The 17738-nt window shown below is 43.1% G+C and overlaps 2 protein-coding genes across 2 annotated transcripts; both read right to left on the reverse strand.

Annotated features, from left to right (window-relative positions):
* LOC125110575 (IQ domain-containing protein F5) lies at nt 1-10443 on the reverse strand. The gene is made up of 2 exons (XM_047751920.1): nt 10398-10443; nt 1-446 (listed from the first exon to the last, which is right to left on the reverse strand). Exons 1-2 carry the CDS (start codon nt 10441-10443, stop codon nt 1-3), a joined length of 492 nt encoding a protein of 163 aa, XP_047607876.1.
* A 253-nt stretch (nt 10444-10696) lies between these two features.
* LOC125110581 (IQ domain-containing protein F1-like) lies at nt 10697-16426 on the reverse strand. The gene is made up of 5 exons (XM_047751933.1): nt 16417-16426; nt 16114-16229; nt 12040-12150; nt 11842-11904; nt 10697-11143 (listed from the first exon to the last, which is right to left on the reverse strand). Exons 1-5 carry the CDS (start codon nt 16424-16426, stop codon nt 10697-10699), a joined length of 747 nt encoding a protein of 248 aa, XP_047607889.1.
* Nucleotides 16427-17738: the final 1312 nt, after the last annotated feature.

A 17738-nucleotide genomic window follows, 5' to 3' on the forward strand; every position in this document is an offset into this window, starting at 1 on the left:
TCATTCCTTTATTGGAAGGGGTATGCATTGTTGTACTCTGCAAGCTTGTGAGCCCAAAGAGATTTCAAGTTGAAGATTCAGTTGGTTTTCTTTGAGGTCGTAATGGCCCTGTATAAAGCCACGGGTATGGCAACTATGCCAGCGCCAGTAAACCTGGATAATGCGGACAGCATGGAGCAAACGGCAGTAACGGAGGCGGATGCACCACATACGGACCCAGGATTGTAGCTTAACAACTGCCCATTCTTGTCGCGCGTAGGACTCTAGGGACATCCGCCGCCTCTTCTCCAGCAGCTTTGCCAGTTTCTGTTTCCACCAGCACTGAATGATACATGCTCTGAGAGCTGCATGCAGCAGCGTCCGGCGCACCAGGGTGCCCCGCCACCAAGCTTGGATGAACACAGCTGCCTTTTGTTCTGCTGATATTGCAACTCTCGCTTTGGGGCCTTGCAAGAGAAAACAGGAGACACTTAAGAAATGCATACATCTCGGCCCTAAGGTGTGGCAGGAAGTGGCCCCTTTCTCTGACATTTAGGAGAGCAGTGTGGACAGCAGCAGGACCTCAAAGACCAAGTAAGTGTCCTGCTTCTGCCACTCTCTGATGAACATCGTCTTGCCTTCTGGGTCTTTAGAATCTCCTTCTGTAGAAAGGAGGTACACTTGTACTTGGAAGCTCACCCAGTTTTAATGGACCTAGGTGACCATCAGAGCAAGGACACTCTGTCTAGAGGTAAAAGGGATACATGTTTCACCCGGACCTGACCACTTACCTGAGATCCATGTCTCTTCCCTTCAGAACCCTCTCATCTGGTAGAGAAATGATATCTTTTGTTACCCCTGCCCTCTCACTTTGACATCAGGTTAAACCTACCTGCCATCTCCCCTCTGCCTCATCAAAATATTGAGTCCTCCACCTCACACACTTTATGAAGAACTTAACACCATTTAACACATATACCAATACATGCATGTGTACACACACACACACACACACATGACCCAGTCTTCCTCTACCTTTGCTTTGCATCACAAAGAGGATTGCGTTACAATCCCCACTTTGTAGCTCTCAACTCTGTGTTTTCTGGGTTCACACCCTTTGCCCTCCTCCTTGGCACAATGCACACACTTTAGCTAGATTCACCTCTCTCAGCCTAAAAAGGTAATAGTGAAAGGACAACTAAAGAGGAGTCAGTCCCTGTTCATTTTCTGCTCTGTGTTTGGTGGCCATTCATCCCAGTTTGCCTGGCATACCCTGGGTTTACGCCTGTTGTCCTGGTGTAATGCTGATTAGTGGCCCTTTCACTCACTGAAGCATCTCCCTTTGGACAATAAATTACACAGTCACAGACCTTTGCATCACTCCACTGGACCACAAAAGTCAGAGATGTCACAAGTCAAGGCTCACCCCAACACAGTGCAGCCTGGATCCTCCTACCCATGGAAGGGTAGGAGGGCAGTGATAGTGGTGTGGGCAGGGTGTTGGGGGTGGAGTCCCTCTTCTCTCCTTTGCTCCTTCAAGCTCTGTTCTATCAATGCAACTTCATGGTTATCTTAGATGATAGTTTGGAAGATTTTCTGTCCTTATCAGAGTTTAGAGAGAAAAACATGAAAGTAAGGGCACTCTCCCCACTACTGAGTACCAAGTCATCCACACACTAGGCTTCCTGGACTTTCCTAGGATCTGAAACACAGAGAAGGGATCCCATCCTGAAGTAACTGTGGGAAAGTACTACCTTCCAGAAAGCTTGGGTAAATCTGTCTCTTACAAAATATTAAATGCCCAGGACCTGGGGTGGATAGTCAAATCTCCTCAGTACACACTCTACTAAATTACCCATGGTTAGGGGCTAGATGTTTCCATCGCTCTCAGGTCTGTTCTCTTGTAGCCCCTCCTCTATCAAGAAGAGAAGAGTCAGGAGAGAGCCATGATGTCATAAGGGCACCTATGACTCAGGCACCAGGATAGCTCCCAACAGCTGAGCCCCTTCTAAGGAAAACCTAGAGGACCTATCCTTTCTTTCCTTCCTAAATGGCCAGGATTCTGGCTACAAAGAGGAATATCCCAAATACTAATCCATTGACACAAAGGTGTATGCTGATACTCATTATATCCTGGCTGGTATTCATTAAAGGGATTTCAACTGATTTTTTTAATTTAGTTTTTTGAAGTATAGTTGATTTACAATGTTTGCTAATTTCTGCATAGCAAAATGATTCAGTTATACATATATGTACATTCTTTTTTAATATTCTTTTTCCATTATGGTTTATCACAGGATTTAGAGTATAGTTCTCTGTGCTACACAGTAAGACCTTGTTGTTTATTCATTCCATATACAATAGTTGGCATTTGCCAATCCCAAACTCCCAGTCCATCTCTCCCCCATCTACCTATCCCCTCTTGGCAACCACCAGTCTGTTCTCTCTGTCTATGAGTCTGTTTCTGTTTCATAGATAAGTTCATTTGTGTTATTTTTTTCCATTTTTAATTTTTTTTGTATTTTGTCTTTTTAGGACTGCATCCAAGACATATGGAGGTTCCCAGGATAGGGGTTGAATTGGAGCTGTAGCCTCTGGCCTACACCACAGCCACAGCAACGTGGGATCTGAGCCGAGTCTTCAAGGTACACCACAGCTCATGGCAATGCCGGATCCTTAACCCACTGAGCGAGGCCAGGGATCGAACCTACATCCTCATGGATGCTAGTCAGATTTGTTTCCACTGAGCCATGACGGGAACTCCATTTTTTTCCATTTTTTAAAGCTTTATTGAAGTATAGTTGATTTAGAAGCTTGTGATAATTTCTGCTGTACAACAAAGTGATTCAGTTATGCACATCCACACATCCTTTCTTCTTCAAATTGTTTTCCCATATATATTATCACAGAATACTGGGTAGAATTCCCTGTGCAATATAGCAGATCCCCATTGGCCAGTCATTCCATATACCTCAGTGTGCATATGCCAGTCCCAAACCCCAGTCTACAGCCCCCCCCACATCCTGTAACCATAGGTTTATTTTCAAAGTCTATGATTCTGTTTCTGTTCTGCAGATAAGGTCACTTGTATCCTTTTTTTAGATTCCACATATGAGTGATATCATACAACGTTTGATTTACTTCACTTAATATGATAATCTCTAGGTCCACCCATATTTTGGCAAATGGCATTATTTCATTCTTTTTATGGCTGAGTAATATTCCATTGTGTGTATGTATATTTGATATATATATCTCTTCTATTGATGGACATTTAGGTTGCTTCCATGTCTTGGCTATGGTAAATAGTGCTGCAATAAATATTACAGTGAATGTATCTTTCTGAATTATAGTTTTCTCTGGATAGATGCCCAGGAGTAGGATTGCTAGATCATATGGTAGTTCTACTTTTGGAGTTTTGTTGGGGTTTTTTTTGTTTTTTTTTTTTTAGGGCCAAACCCATGGCATATGGAAATTCTCGGGCCAGGGAGTGAATCTGATGCTCAGCTTCAACCTACACTATAGCTGTGGCAACACTGGGGGATGAGTCATTAGGTAAGAAGGGAGGATTCTCTACATTCACAGATTCACTACAGCCCACGCCTTCCTGTCATTCATATACTTTCTTCCCATAGCAAGTTTCTACCATTTAAAAATAGCTTCTTTGAGGAATTCCCATCGTGGCTCAGCAGAAACAAACCTGACTAGTATCCATGAGGAGGCAGGTTCAGTCCCTGGCCTCTCTCAGTGGGTTAAGGATCCGGCGCTGCCATGAGCCGTGGTCTAATTTGCATATGTGGCTCGGATCTGGCATTGCTGTGGCTGTGGGGTAGGCTGGCAGCTGCAGCTCTGATTCAACCCCTAGCCTGGGAACTTGTTTATGCCTCAGATGCAGCCCTAAAACAAACAAACAAACAAACAAACAAACAAAAAACTTCTTTGAGATTCTGGTTGGTCTTATCTCCTGGGAAAACTTAGAAGGGTCAGAGGGACAAACTTCAGTCCCTCATGCTATAGTTCATTTTGAAGCCATTACTCACACTCCTCTCCCCTTCCTCTACCATTCTTTCTAGGTTCCCCTCACTGTTTTTTTCGTTTTGTTTTGTTTTGTCTTTTAGGACTGCACCCAAGGTATAAGGAGGTTCCCAGGCTAGGGGTCGAATCAGAGCTACAGCTGCCGGCCTACCCCACAGCCACAGCAATGCTAGATCTGAGCCACATCTTCGACTTGCACCATAGCTCACAGCAATGCTGGCTCCTTAACCCACTGAGCAAGGCCAGGGATTGAACCTGCGTCCTCATGGATTCTATTCAGACTCATTTCCACTGAGCCATGATGGGAACTCCTCCCTTCACTTTTGACTAGCATCTATCCTGGCCAAGGAAGTTTTCCTGAAGTGGAGCAGTGATTCAGACCCTCATCCCTGAGGAATCTGGTCCTCTGGTTATCATGTACTTCTCAGGTCATGATTGTGTTCACTTACCATTACACCTGGGCAGCAAAGCACCAAGAGATCTTCCAGGGAATCACCCAAGCAGCATTCATAGTCTTCCCTGCCCCCATAGTGTAGCAGCAGTCCCTGAACCTTCTCCTCATGATCAGGATTAATTATCCCTGCCAAGGTGGTGACTCTATCAACTGCTTGTCTCGTGGCGAAGGGAGTCTGAAGTGACCAGGTCACAGCTGTAGCTTTAAGTTTTACCATGACCCCTGATGACTGCCCTCCCTCTCTAGAAACTAGAACCTCCAGTGAGATGGAGCCTGAAGTTGCAGGGTCAGAAAGCACAAATATCCAAACACATAAGGAGAAGGAGTAGTCACAGGTGCACTACCATTTCCACATATTGGTTCTGAGACACATACCTTCTACCTCTTAGGGACTCAGCACCATGTAATGCTCATCGATTTAGGACTTGAGTTGGCAAACTATGGCCTGTGGGCCAAATCCAGCCCACTGTTTGTTTTTGTACTTCCTGCAAAGAATGTTTTTTACATTTTTCAGTGGTTCACAAAAACTTGAAAGAATAATACAACACATGAAAATTATATAAAATTCACATTTCAATGTTGATAAATATAGTTTTATTGTAACACAGCTATATTTATTGGTTGATATGTTGGCTGTAGCCACAATGCACTACAATGACAGAGCAGAGTAGTTGTGACAAAGACCATATGTGGCATTCATCACTTCCCACTGCTGCACAACACACCACAAATCATGGTGGCAGAGTTATAACTAAACGGTGTTTTGGGTGCCACATGTGTTGCTGTACTGTGACTTATTTTTTATTACCAGTGCATATCCGTCATGTCAAAACAATTTTTAAAAAGGAGGAAAGTGGACTTTATAATACTTTTAAGAAACTGGCAAAGCATTGTGTTCATTATGCTATGACACTATAGCTGTGCTAAAAGAATACAATATTATACAACTTTATTATCATACAACCAATGCACAATATTCCTAACTCACAAGAAAGTAATGATCACAAAATTTAGAAATTTTAAATGAACTATCACAGCAGAATTTCTTCCAAAAAATGAAAATAATTCTGCAAGCAAAGTAATTTCCCAAATTGCTTATGTGTTAGGTAAACAAGAAAAGATGTTTACCAATGATAAGTTAATGAAATCATGTTTAATTGCAGCTGCTGAAAAAAAAAAGTGTCCAGAGAAAATAAACTTAACTATTAGCCTTTCAATGAGAAGGGCTGCTCGAAGAGTTGAAGACATGTGGAAAAGAATCAAAAGTCGATTAAAGGCAGGGCAACCATTTGAAATCCATTTTCAAGTGGCTTTCCTTGGCTCTTAATGAGCTAGCAGATGTTACTAATACCGTTCAGCTTTGTTCACCAGAGGGTGCATGCTGAATTTGAAATGACTGAAGAATTAAGTCCTATGAAGTCTGCATGAAACAAATACAGTTGAGAATATTTGTTGAAGAAATTGAGAAAAAATTAATTCAGTACAAACTGAAGTGGAATCTACTAAGATGTGATAAAAATGATAGTGGTGAAAATATGTGTGGTATGGGACAAAAGGAGTTTAGTTGAACAAACTTACAAAGTTTGTGAAAATAAAAAGTGCTTAAAGCCTTTGGTTACTCATGGTATTATGCATCAGTAGGTACTTTGTGGAAAATATCTGAGTTTATCTTGTTACTGAACCAGTAATGTTAATGATAAATTTCACTTGCCATTATTGACTTAACCATCATCAGTTCCATGAAGTGTGGTCAGAAATAGAAGCCAAATACTCTGACTTACCAACTGCAGAGCAGTTCCATAGCTTAGCAATGATAAAACTTTATTGAGGAATTTTAAGCTCAGGGTCAAGATTGAAATTTTTCTGAATGAGGAAAACTGCCTTAAAAACTATTATTATCAGGGAGTTTCCATTGCAGTGCAGCAGAAATGAATCCAAGTCATGTCCATGAGGATGTGAGTTCGATCCCTGGCCTCACTCAGTGGGCCGGGGATCCGGCTTTGCCATGAGCTATGGTATAGGTCACAGACGTGGCTCAGACCCCACGTTGCTGTGACTATGGCATAGGCTGGCAGCTATAGCTGTGATTCAACCCCTAGCCTGGGAACTTCCATATGCTGCAGATGCGGCCCTACAAAGTAAGAATATATATTATTATCAAACACTGAATAGCATTGGAAATAAGCTTTTGCAACAGGTTTCGTTTTTTTAATTAATTAAAACTGAAATTAAGAGCAGAACAATGCTTTTATGGGAAACTAATACTGAAATAAAGTCATTTTGACAAGTAATTATAAATCAAAAGTAATGTCAAGCTACCTTACATGCTTCCTCAGCTGTCGAAAGTTAAAACAAGAAGCAAGATCACCATTCTCACACAGATTTGCAGTGGATATACTCTCTGAGTTCAAACTAGTTACAGCAGTGAGCAATTTTCAGACTTTCATGCAAGAGGAGTTTCCATATTTCTAAATGTTTTTATTTAAGCAATTAAGGAGCAACTACCTGAATTTCAATTAGAGGTAATTAATCTGTAATGTAATGACATGCTCAAAGGTAAATATCAAGAAAATAATCTTGTAGAAGTCTACAGATACCTTCCAAGTGATGAGACTAGTGTCTCAATTATAATCCTGTGCTCAGGAATTTATATCAGTATTTGGCAGCATCAGGTATTTCACACAGTACGTGTATGAACGAAAAGACATTTTCAGAGATGAGATATGTAAATTTTCATTACAGACAAGCATTAACAGATCAACATTTGCAATTAATTTTGATGGTAGAAAATACTAACTTTCTTCTTCTTGATTGGGCTAAACTTTATTCCCCTCTCACTAAAAAAGAAGCATTATTTTTGCCCACACTGGCATGTGGAAGTTTCCAGGCCAGAGACTGAACCCTTGCCATAGCAGTGACAACACTGAATCCTTAACTGCCAGGCCACCAGGAAACTCCAAGTCACATTATTCTTATTAGTATTTAGATCTGTATTCTTATTTGTAATTAGATCTGTATTACAAAAAAATGTATTCAATTATTATTATATTCTGAATTTCATTAATACGAACGTTGTGAAAAATTTTCTCTCTTGTCATGTAGCTACCTACATATAGTATCATCAGTTTTGCCTCTTAGCCCATAAAGCCTAAACTATTTACTATCTGGCCCTTTAGAGAAAAAGTTTGCCAACCTTACTTCTCTCATGGATGATGATGTCCAATGTATTTTCATATGCTTTATAGCATCTGTATATCCTCTTCAATTAGGTTTCAGTCCAAGTGTCTGGTCATTTTTTAATTGGTCTTTTTTTTTAATTTTACAGCCACACCTGCACCTATGAAAGTTCCTGAGGCCAGGGATTGTATCTGAGCCACATCTATGCCACAGCTGCAGCAACACCAGATCCTTTTACCCCACTGCACTGAGCCAAGGATTGAACCTGCATCTCCAGAGCAACCCAAGCCATGCATTTATGTTCTTAACCCACTAGACCACAGTGGGAAACCCACGTCTTTGTATTTCATTACTGATGAGTTTTGAGAGTTCTTTATATATTATGAATACAAAGTCTTTGTCAGATATGTGATTTGCAACTCTTTTCTCCCATTATGTTTTTTCAGTCTCTTAGCATTATCTTCCACGGAGCAAAAAATATTAAATAAGATTAATGACTTTTGATGAAATCCAATTCATCAGTTTTTTCTTCTATGAATTATAGTTTTATTGGGCAAAGTGCCCAATACCAGGTAATAAAGATTTTCTCCTATGGTATCTCCTAAAATTTTATAGTTGTTTAATTTACATTTATATCTGTGATCCATTTTGAATTAATTTCTGTATAAAGTAATTTGAGGATTAGATTGAGATTCATCCTTTTGTGTATAGATTTCAAGCTGTTTCATCACCTAGCCAAGTCATTTTGTCTACTTCACTGTTTAGTGCCTGTTCTGTAGTGAGTGTTCCCTAGTGATGGGTGTTAACATGTGATACAAAGAATTTCACTCTTTGTGCACAACTCCCATATGTCCATCTACCTGCTTCTAGCCCAGACTTGGCTTGTTGATGCCAGCCATTCTCTGTCACCCACTCTGGTACTTGCACAATGGTTCCTGAGTGGTCATGAAGGTAGAGAGTAGAGGTAGTTTATGATGGACCCAACATCATAGACTCTGACTTAGCAAGATAGATAGATGATAGAAAGAAAGAAAGAGAGAGAGAGAGAGAGAGAGAAAGGAAAGAAAGAAAGAAAGAGAAAGAGAGAAAGAAAGAAAAGAAAGATACAGTGTGCTTGTATATATGCACAAACATTTCCTAGCTCTGTCCACTGAGAGGGCCTGGGACCAGCAGCACCGCAATAATGGTGAGCACACCTCAGTGTTGTACTGGGCTGCTCCACTCCACCTCAGAATTTGCTGTTTTACCCTAGCTGCCAGTTTTTAAGGTTAGTGGGTGTGACCCTTCTTTCCTTATGTTGCTGAGGCTGAATTTTTATACCTGACATTTATACTGAAAGGTGAGGATCATCAGCCCCACTTCACAGCTCAGGAAACTGGGGCTCAGAGAGGGAAAATGATGTGTCCTCGGCCACACAGCTGTGAGTGGGGGAGCCAGGGTCGATGTGACCTAGCTTTGTCTCACCCCAAAGTCCTTGCTTTTTACGGGAGACACTGATCATGAGAGAAAGGGAGGCAAGGAAGAGACAGAAATCCTTCAGAGAAAGAGTGAGAGACCAGGACCTGAGTGGGACCGAATGGACAGGACACAGAGGGACAAAGCAGGAAAGACAGCTCAAGCCCCACTGAGCTCAAGCCACAGTGCAGAGCAGAGAGGTGGACCATGAGACCTCTGGGCAATGAGAGCTGAAGAACCAGCTTTCCAGGACAGAGCAGATGGAGCTGGGCTGGGCATAGGGCTTCTAAGCTTGCAGAAGGAATAACTCAGAACCTCAGCCTCCTCTCTTTGCAGGAGACCATGGAACAGCAGTGCTGAGATGGGCATAAGAACAGCCCAACTTGACCTCTTAATTGGCCTTTGCTATCACCTAGGCCCCAGTCTCACCCACATGGCAGCTCTTCATAGGAAGGGATTGTCAGAGGTCTCAGCTCCACCTGAACCTGTTCTTAAAGAGACTGGGCCTGAGGAGAGGGTGAAGGAGACACAGCTGATACCTTCTCAGCTCTGGGTCTGTGATAACCTAGGGCCTAAAGCTCACTAAAGGGTTCGGCTAGCAGCACAATGCCTTCTTTCCCCAACCCCACACTCACGAGATCTGAGGGAGAATAAGCCTAGTCTCCATTTGGGGCCAGAGAGTGAGGGACAGAGTTTGAAGCAGAAGGACAGGGCCTGTGCACTCTAACCATTTTCAGTTTGAGGCTCAGATTCTGGCTTGAAGGACAAGTATGAAGATACAGCCTCCAGGTATTCAGGGAGCTGTTAGAGGACAAGGTCACTGAAAGATCGTGACCACCAGTTGACCCACAAGCTGGACCCAGGCAATTGGAGGCCCCTCACCCCCTCCCCTGTCCTTGGAAGGTACGGTCTTCCTACCATTCCCACACTGGGAGGCATTTTCAAGGATGTGTTTTTGAGATCATCTGGATGGTATACGTGGCTGAACCCCATTAAGGCACTTATATAAACTTTCCAGATTCTGGAGATCAAGTACTGAGATCTACTCAACAGAGGCACCCAAGACAAGGCTTGTAAGTTCCCTTATTTACTAAATCTACTGTAGTCTGCCCTCTTCTGTCTTTTCTTGCCCTCCGTGTTCAGAGGTCAGTTTATGAACCACCAGGAGCCAGTATCAAGAGTGTGAAGTGGATGGGCTCCTCTCAATTATGGAGGCGGGAGAATAGGCCCTGAGCAGCTAGACCCAGGTAAGTGAATTCCTGGCAAATGTGCTGCCATCGCATCACCACAACCTCACCTGCGCCCTCGCTTCCATTGTACACAACCCTGGGGAGAAGCACCATCTCTATAGACCAGATGTGAACTATGCTCCCTGAGTTAGTGACGTGGCAGATTTGTACCCTCAGCTTTCGTGCCTATGTCAGATATTGCTGATCAATCAGAGTCTGGATGAGGACTCAGAATCCTTCTCCTCCTCAGGGGCTCAGACAACACCTGCAAATTCCTCAGAGTTAGCATATGAGATGCTAAGTATTTGCTATCATCGGCCCCAACCTCCTGGAGCTGATGGCAGAGAGAAGCTGGGGAAAGACCACTTCACTGCTTTATTGGAAGGGGAATACACTCAGTCACAATGCAAGGCCCTGAGCCCAGCAAGATCTCAAGTTCAAGATGCAGCTGGTTGGCTGTGACTCTGTAGTGGCCCTTAATGAAACCCCGGGAAACGCAGGAGTGGCACCTCCAGTAGGCCTGGATGATGCGGGCTGCATTGAGCAAGCGACAGTAGCGCCGACGGATGCGCCACATGCGGACCCAGGACTGCAGCCTGACTGCTGCCCATTCCTTCCGTGTGAAGGTCTCCAGGACAGCCCGCCGCCTGTTCTCTTCCAGCTTCATCAGCTTCTCCCTCCACCAGCCCTGAATGATCCACACTCTGAGTGCTGCATGCAGCAGTGTCCTGCGCACCAGGGTGCCCCGCCACCAGGCCTGGATCTTTACCACTTCTGGATTAGTGATGGGAAACCTATTTTGGATTCTTGGCATCTAGCAAGAAAAAAAGAGGAGACATTTAGAGAACATTTCCTACCCACTGCAGCCCCGGGTGAGCCAGGAAAGGACCCTGATGCCCTATCAACAATCACCCCTTCTTCTGGACCTCAGGAGCACTGGGCAAGCACTGACTGGAACCATAAGACCAGGTAGGTGTCCTGTCTCTGCCCCTCTTCTTGTTAATGGACAATGGATACATCACATTGACCTTTAAATCTCAAGAGTTCCCATCTGTAAGATGGAAGTGTATCTGTCCTGGCTACCCACTTTTACATGGGTCAACTTGGTCAGCCTAGGGCAAGAATACCATAATCAAAGGGTTACCATTTTCCATCTGAGTCTGCCCCCTTGACCAAGACCATGACCCTTCCCTTCAGACCCCAACCCACTGAAAAATCCTTTGCTAATCCTGCCCTTTCATCCTTGACTCCACCTCCAATCCACAACCTGCTCTCTTCCTCTATATCATGGTATTAAGTTTCCCCACCCCATAAAGTTCTTCCTCTCTTATCTCTTCCCCATCATCACTTCTCTTGACTTCCAAACATTAAGTCTTAATTAGCAAGCAAATGTATACATGCTCAAATACACAGCATTAAGCCCAGCTTCCGATATGTTGGCCAATCCATCCCACAGACACAGCTCCCGTATTCCCAGCCCCAGCCCTGTGTCATCTGAGTAGGGGACCATACCAGTCTGGGTTTCTTATGAGCATCATCTACTCTCTTGGTCGCAACTATATTCTCTTGTTTAGCCTAAAAAAGAAATAGGGAAAGAGGACAGACAAGAATGAGTTTAGTCTTCTTCTTAGCTCTGGAATGTACAGAAGTCAGTAACCACAAGCATTAGGACAAAAGGACCAGAGACATCCAAGTCAGGGTTCTTCCTACCTCCTCCTTTTTTACGGTTGGTGATGATGCCGACGATAAAGCAGTTAGCCCCTCATTCTGCTGAGGCTCTTTTTTAGTGTGTTCTTTAATTGTTGTAGGCTGGCCCTCCTCCTGCAATCAGCAATTAGAGGAAAGGCAAGCATGAGGCTGCTCTCCCTCCCTCTCCATTCAGTATCCACACATCCCCAGCTTCCAGGGCTTCCCAGAGTATTCAGATGTGTCAGAAGATCCCCTCATTCCAAAAGAACTATGGGGACATCCCTAAAAATCTTAGTATGCCAGTCTCTCTCTTACTCACCATTGGTCCCACATGGATTGGGTGTAGATGGTGCAAATCCCCTCAGGTCTGTTTTCCTCTAGCCATGGCATGGGAAGAAAGAGTAGAGGAGGGAGACCTGTGATGTCATAAGGGCAGTTATGACTCAAGCACCAGGATGGCTCCCAATAGTTGAGCCCCCTCCAAGGAAAAGCGCTATCCATTCTTTTCTGCTGGAAATGGCCAAATCCCTGGCTCCAAAACAAGACACCAGAAATAGTGGCTCCAGTGGTACAAAGGTATATAAAGATATTCAGTCATGGGCAATATTCCCAGTGGTGAAATTGGGTGTTCTATGGTTTACAGTCCATTCATACTATAGAATACAACATAACTGTTGAAAATAATTAATTTGATGTATATGTACTGATGAGAAAGTGTATCCAAGACATACGTAGGTAGAAAAGTTGAATATCATTATGATCACATTGATGTAAATAAAACCATCAAGGTACATAATTATAAGAAGTTCTCTTATGATTCAGTGGGTTAAGGATCTGGTGTTGTCACTGCCGTGGCTTGGGTTGCTGCTGTGGCACAGGTTCAGTCCCTTGCCCAGGAACTTCCCCATGCTGCAAATGCAGCCAAAAAATATATATATTTATATACATATATATATAATTATATGTATAAAGGCAGAGAAAGGTGTATATGCCAAACTATTACCAATGATTACCTTAGGAAAGAAGAATTGAATTGCTGACCCATCCCTATAATACCTAGGGAACTCTGTGAGGCCCCCAGGACCAGCTAGAGCCCCCATCTCAGGCTCCAATGGGTTCACATGCTCCCCTGTCTTCTGCCTCTGCTGGGCTCAAGGGCACAATTAGACATGTAAGGAAAGGGCAGTCACTATGGAAGTTCTTAGCTCTATTCGTAGCTCTGAATCAGGCAGAAGACTCTAGGTGAGGCCCTCCCCACCTCTGCTTGTTCCTGTCCTCTGAAGCCCTACTGGGTCATCTGACCCCCTGAGCCACAGCCTCAGGGGTCACTGAGGTGTGCACTTCTCACTCCTCCCAAAACACTGAGGTTAGCAGCATGACTAAGAGGTGGGGAAGGGCTGGGGGAAAAGTCGGTAGGGCCCTAAACACATCAAAGGGATACAGAGCCTACTTACCACCTTGCCAACTCCACTGGGAAGCCCAGCTACAAGCCACTGAGGATTGCTCACCTCCAGATCCTGCAACTGCATACAAGCACCCCCAATCTACCCCAAAACTAGTAGAACCAATAAGAAAATTGAGCAAGCCTACAAGATACCCATGGTATTGTGTGCATATATCTATGAATGTCCTAACAACTATTGAATTTTGTGCTTTAAGGGGGCGAATTATATGGCATGTGAGTTACATTCCAAAAAATCTATTTAAAGATAAAAATTAAAAGCACCCCTAAAACTGAAAGATTCAAGGTCAATATACAAGAATCAGCTGTATGAACAGTTGGGAAATTCTTGATATAAAAGTGCAAATTGAAGGATTTACATTACCTGATTTCAGGACTTACTATCTCAGGAGTTCCCATTGCAGTTCAGTCGTAATGAACCCAAATAGTATACATTAGGATGTGGGTTCAATCCCTGGCCTCCCTCAGTGGGTTAAGGATCCGGTGTTGCCATGAGCTGTGGTGTAGGTCACAGATGCAGCTCAGATCTGGTGTTACCGTGGCCGTGGTACAGGTCAGCAGCTGCAGCTCTAGTTCGACCCCTAGCCCAGGAACTTCCATATGCCATGGGTGCAGCCAGGAAAAGCAAAAAAAAAAAAAAGACTTACTGTCTCAAAAGCTATGAAGTTACAGTAACCAGGACAGGTGGTGTTAGTGTAAGAAGAGACAAACAAATCAATGAAACAGAATAGAGAAGCCAGCAATAGACACATTTACACAGTCTATTGAGTTTTTTTAATGTACCAAGATAATTCAATGCAGAAAAGAAATATATTTTTCAATGGAAAAAAAAGAATCTTGATCCCTAAATAATATCATAGACCAAATAAAATTAATCCAAGGGGGATCATAGACCTAAACAAAAACTGAAGCTAAACCTATAAAGCTTCTAGGAGAAAACCCATGAGAATTATTTTGTGACCTTGGAATTGACAAAGATTTCTTAGAACAGAGAGAGCACTAAATATAAAATATTGATAGACTGGACTTCATCCAAATTAAAACCATCTCTTAATCAAAAGACTGCATTTTTAAAAGTCACAGGCTGGGGAAAATAACATTTACAGTACATATATCTGACAAAGAACACTTATCCAGAATATCAGAACTTCTACAACTCAGTAATAAAGACAAACAATGCACTAAAAGTGGACAAAAGGCTTAAACCAATACTTCATAAAAGAAGATATACAAATGGCCACTAAACACGTGCTCCTCGTACTTGGATCCATGTGCATTTGAGGAGTGATGGGAAAAATTAAGGTACCTGCATTCTAAGGGCACAGGAACGATCCCACATATGGAGCCCAAGTAAACAAAGCGCTGGGTCCCATGGTGCAGGGAGACTCAGGCAGGAAAGAGTCCAGGGATAGGGATGTCACTGAATGTGGTAACCCCGCCGGGACCTGCTCAGATTCAACCTGGTGGGCAGGGAGAAGCTGTCCCAGGTGCCAAGGAGCAGAGAGGTGACACCAACCAAAGGAAGTCTTTGAGGGCAAGGGGCCTGGGGCAAGCACAGTGGGGATGAGCTTCCTTCTCCCTTCCTTTCCTACTATTCTCTGCCACCTCTACTAGACTTTCACTGCAGAGGCTCTCAGTAGATCCCTTCAGGGAGGAGTGGGAAGGAGAGAAGAAAGGAGGAGCCAGTGAGGGTCTCAATGGGGTCAGCCCTCTAAATGTGTTCCCAGCCCCACAGCCTGCAGGGGAAGAAAAGCAGGTCTGTTGGGAGTGGCCTATGGGAAGACAGGCCTTCCCTATCAGTCCCTCCCTGGGCCATTTCTTCTACAAAAGCTGCACCCTCACCCCCAGGAACATGAGCCCTGCATGCAGACTCTGGCACAGCTGCCCTCCCAGCATGACTCCAGGCATTGACTTGGTGGATCTATACTCTGGAAAAGCCCATGGCCCCTCTTATAGCTCTCCATTTTGATTTTTACCTGATCCTATGCAGTCACCTTTGGGCCAGCCTATCTCTTTCCTCCTCCAGCTCTAATGAACAGGGTCAGCATTTTCCTTATTTGTTTCCCCAGATACTAAACAGTGCCAGCACATAGCACATACTAAATAAGTACTTATTGAATGAATGAATGAGATAGAGCAAAACAGGGCCAGACTGCTTCTCTAAGGAGACCCCACAAAGTCCTCAGGTCCTGAGACCCTTCCCTCCATTCCTATGACAGGTCCTATCGGTGCTCTTTCCCTGTGCCCAGTGCCCCCAGTAGAGGGGGTAGATGGACAGGAAGTGACTGGGGTGGGATTGAGGAAGCTCTGCTGTGAGGAAGGTGGGGTTCAGCATTTAGAACTGGACTGCGACCAGATGAACAAACCAGGAAAATATAGGAAAGGGGAGGAAAAGGGGAAAGCCTGAGGCAGAGAAAAATAAGCCAGAGAAATGGTGGATTAGAAGAGAAGGGGTGGGGGAGCAAGCTGAGAACAGCTAGCAGCCAGTCTCTCTGCATACCAGCTATTTGATACTCCAATTGGCTGGGTAAGTGTCCCAAACCCACCCCGGGGTGGGAGGTATAATTCTGCACCCCATAATCACATGGCTTCATGTTATAAAACATAGAGCAGTGAGCTCATTGGCTACTCACCTTCCCTATGTCTACTAGATACTGCAAACTAAACTCCTGATCCTCTTCATCATGCTCCTTCTCTGCCTGGTCTTCCTCATCTTGGTAAATGTCACCACTGTCCGCTATGCTGCCACCTTTATCTCATCCCACAATCAACCCATCAGCCAGATCCATTGGCTTCACCTCCAAACACATCCCCAGCACAGCTGTCTCCCCACTTCTTGCTGCTGCCCCTCTCACACTACCATGACCTCTTACCCACTCTTACTATAGCTTTCTAACTGGCCTCCCTTCTTCCCCCAAACCTCTACATCTAATTACCTATCCACATCGCAGTCAGAGGGTTGTTTTTCCTTTATATTTTGAACCAAATCACACTACTTCTCTGCTTTCAACTCTCATGGCTTCAGATTGCATGGAAGGGAAGGAGGGAGGAAGGAAGGAAGAACCCACCTACAGCAGGTCTCAACTGACCAAGACTGAGAATAGAAACCATAAGAGGAATTATTTTAAATCTCAATTCCAAGAGCATTTCTTTTCTTTTTTCTTTTTTAAAAAAATTTATTAGCATATGGTTGACTTACAATGTTGTGTTAGTTTCAGGTTTCCAGCAAAATGAATCAGTTATACATATACATATATCCATTCTTTTTCAGATTCTTGTCTCATATAGATTATTACAAAGTATTGAGTAGATTTCCGTGTGCTATTAGAGTAGGTCCTTGTTACTATTTTATATATATATTTTTTATATAGTAGTGTGTATATGTTAATCCCAACCTAATTTATCCCTACCCCCAACATTTCCCCTTTGGTAACCATAAGTTTGATTTCAACATCTGAGTCTATTTCTGTTTTATGAATAAACTCCTTCCTATCTTTTTTAATTAGAGTCCACATATTAGTGATCTCATTTAGTATTTGTCTCTCTCCACCTGACTTACTTCACTTAGTATGATAATCTCTAGGTATATCCATGTTCCTGCAAATGGTATTATTTCTTTTTATGGCTAATATCCCATTATATATATGTACCACGTCTTCTTTATTTATTCTTCTGTCAGTGGACACTTAGGTTGCTTCCATGTCTTGGCTATTGTATATAGTGCTGCAATGAACATTGCAGGGCATGTATCTTTTTGAATTATGATTTTCTAAGGACAGATGCCCAGAAGTGATATTTCTGGACCATATTGTAGTTCTGTATATAGTTTTTTAGTTTTTATGGTAGTCTGTTTCCTATAGTGGTTGTACCAATTTACATTCCCACCAACAGTGTAGGAGTATTCCTGTTTTTCCATGCCTTCTCCAGTATTTGTTGTTTGTAGACTTTTTGATGATGGCCATTCTGACTGGTGTAAGGTGATACCTCATTGTGGTTTTGATTTGCATTTCTCTAATAATTAGTGATGCTTAGCCTTTTTTCATGTGTTTGGGGGAGCATCTTTGTGTCTTGGAGAAATATCCATTTACATATGTCATATTTTAGATTCCAAATATAATTGATATCATATAGTATTTATTTTTCTCTTTCTGGCTTACTTCACTTAGTGTGATGGATTTCAATTCATTTAAATAATGGTAAGCTAAATACAATTAGAAGGAATTAGTGTGCTATGTACCGATATAGAAGAGTATACAAA

Source organism: Phacochoerus africanus, chromosome 1 (assembly GCF_016906955.1).
Source record: "Phacochoerus africanus isolate WHEZ1 chromosome 1, ROS_Pafr_v1, whole genome shotgun sequence".
Taxonomy (NCBI): domain Eukaryota; kingdom Metazoa; phylum Chordata; class Mammalia; order Artiodactyla; family Suidae; genus Phacochoerus; species Phacochoerus africanus.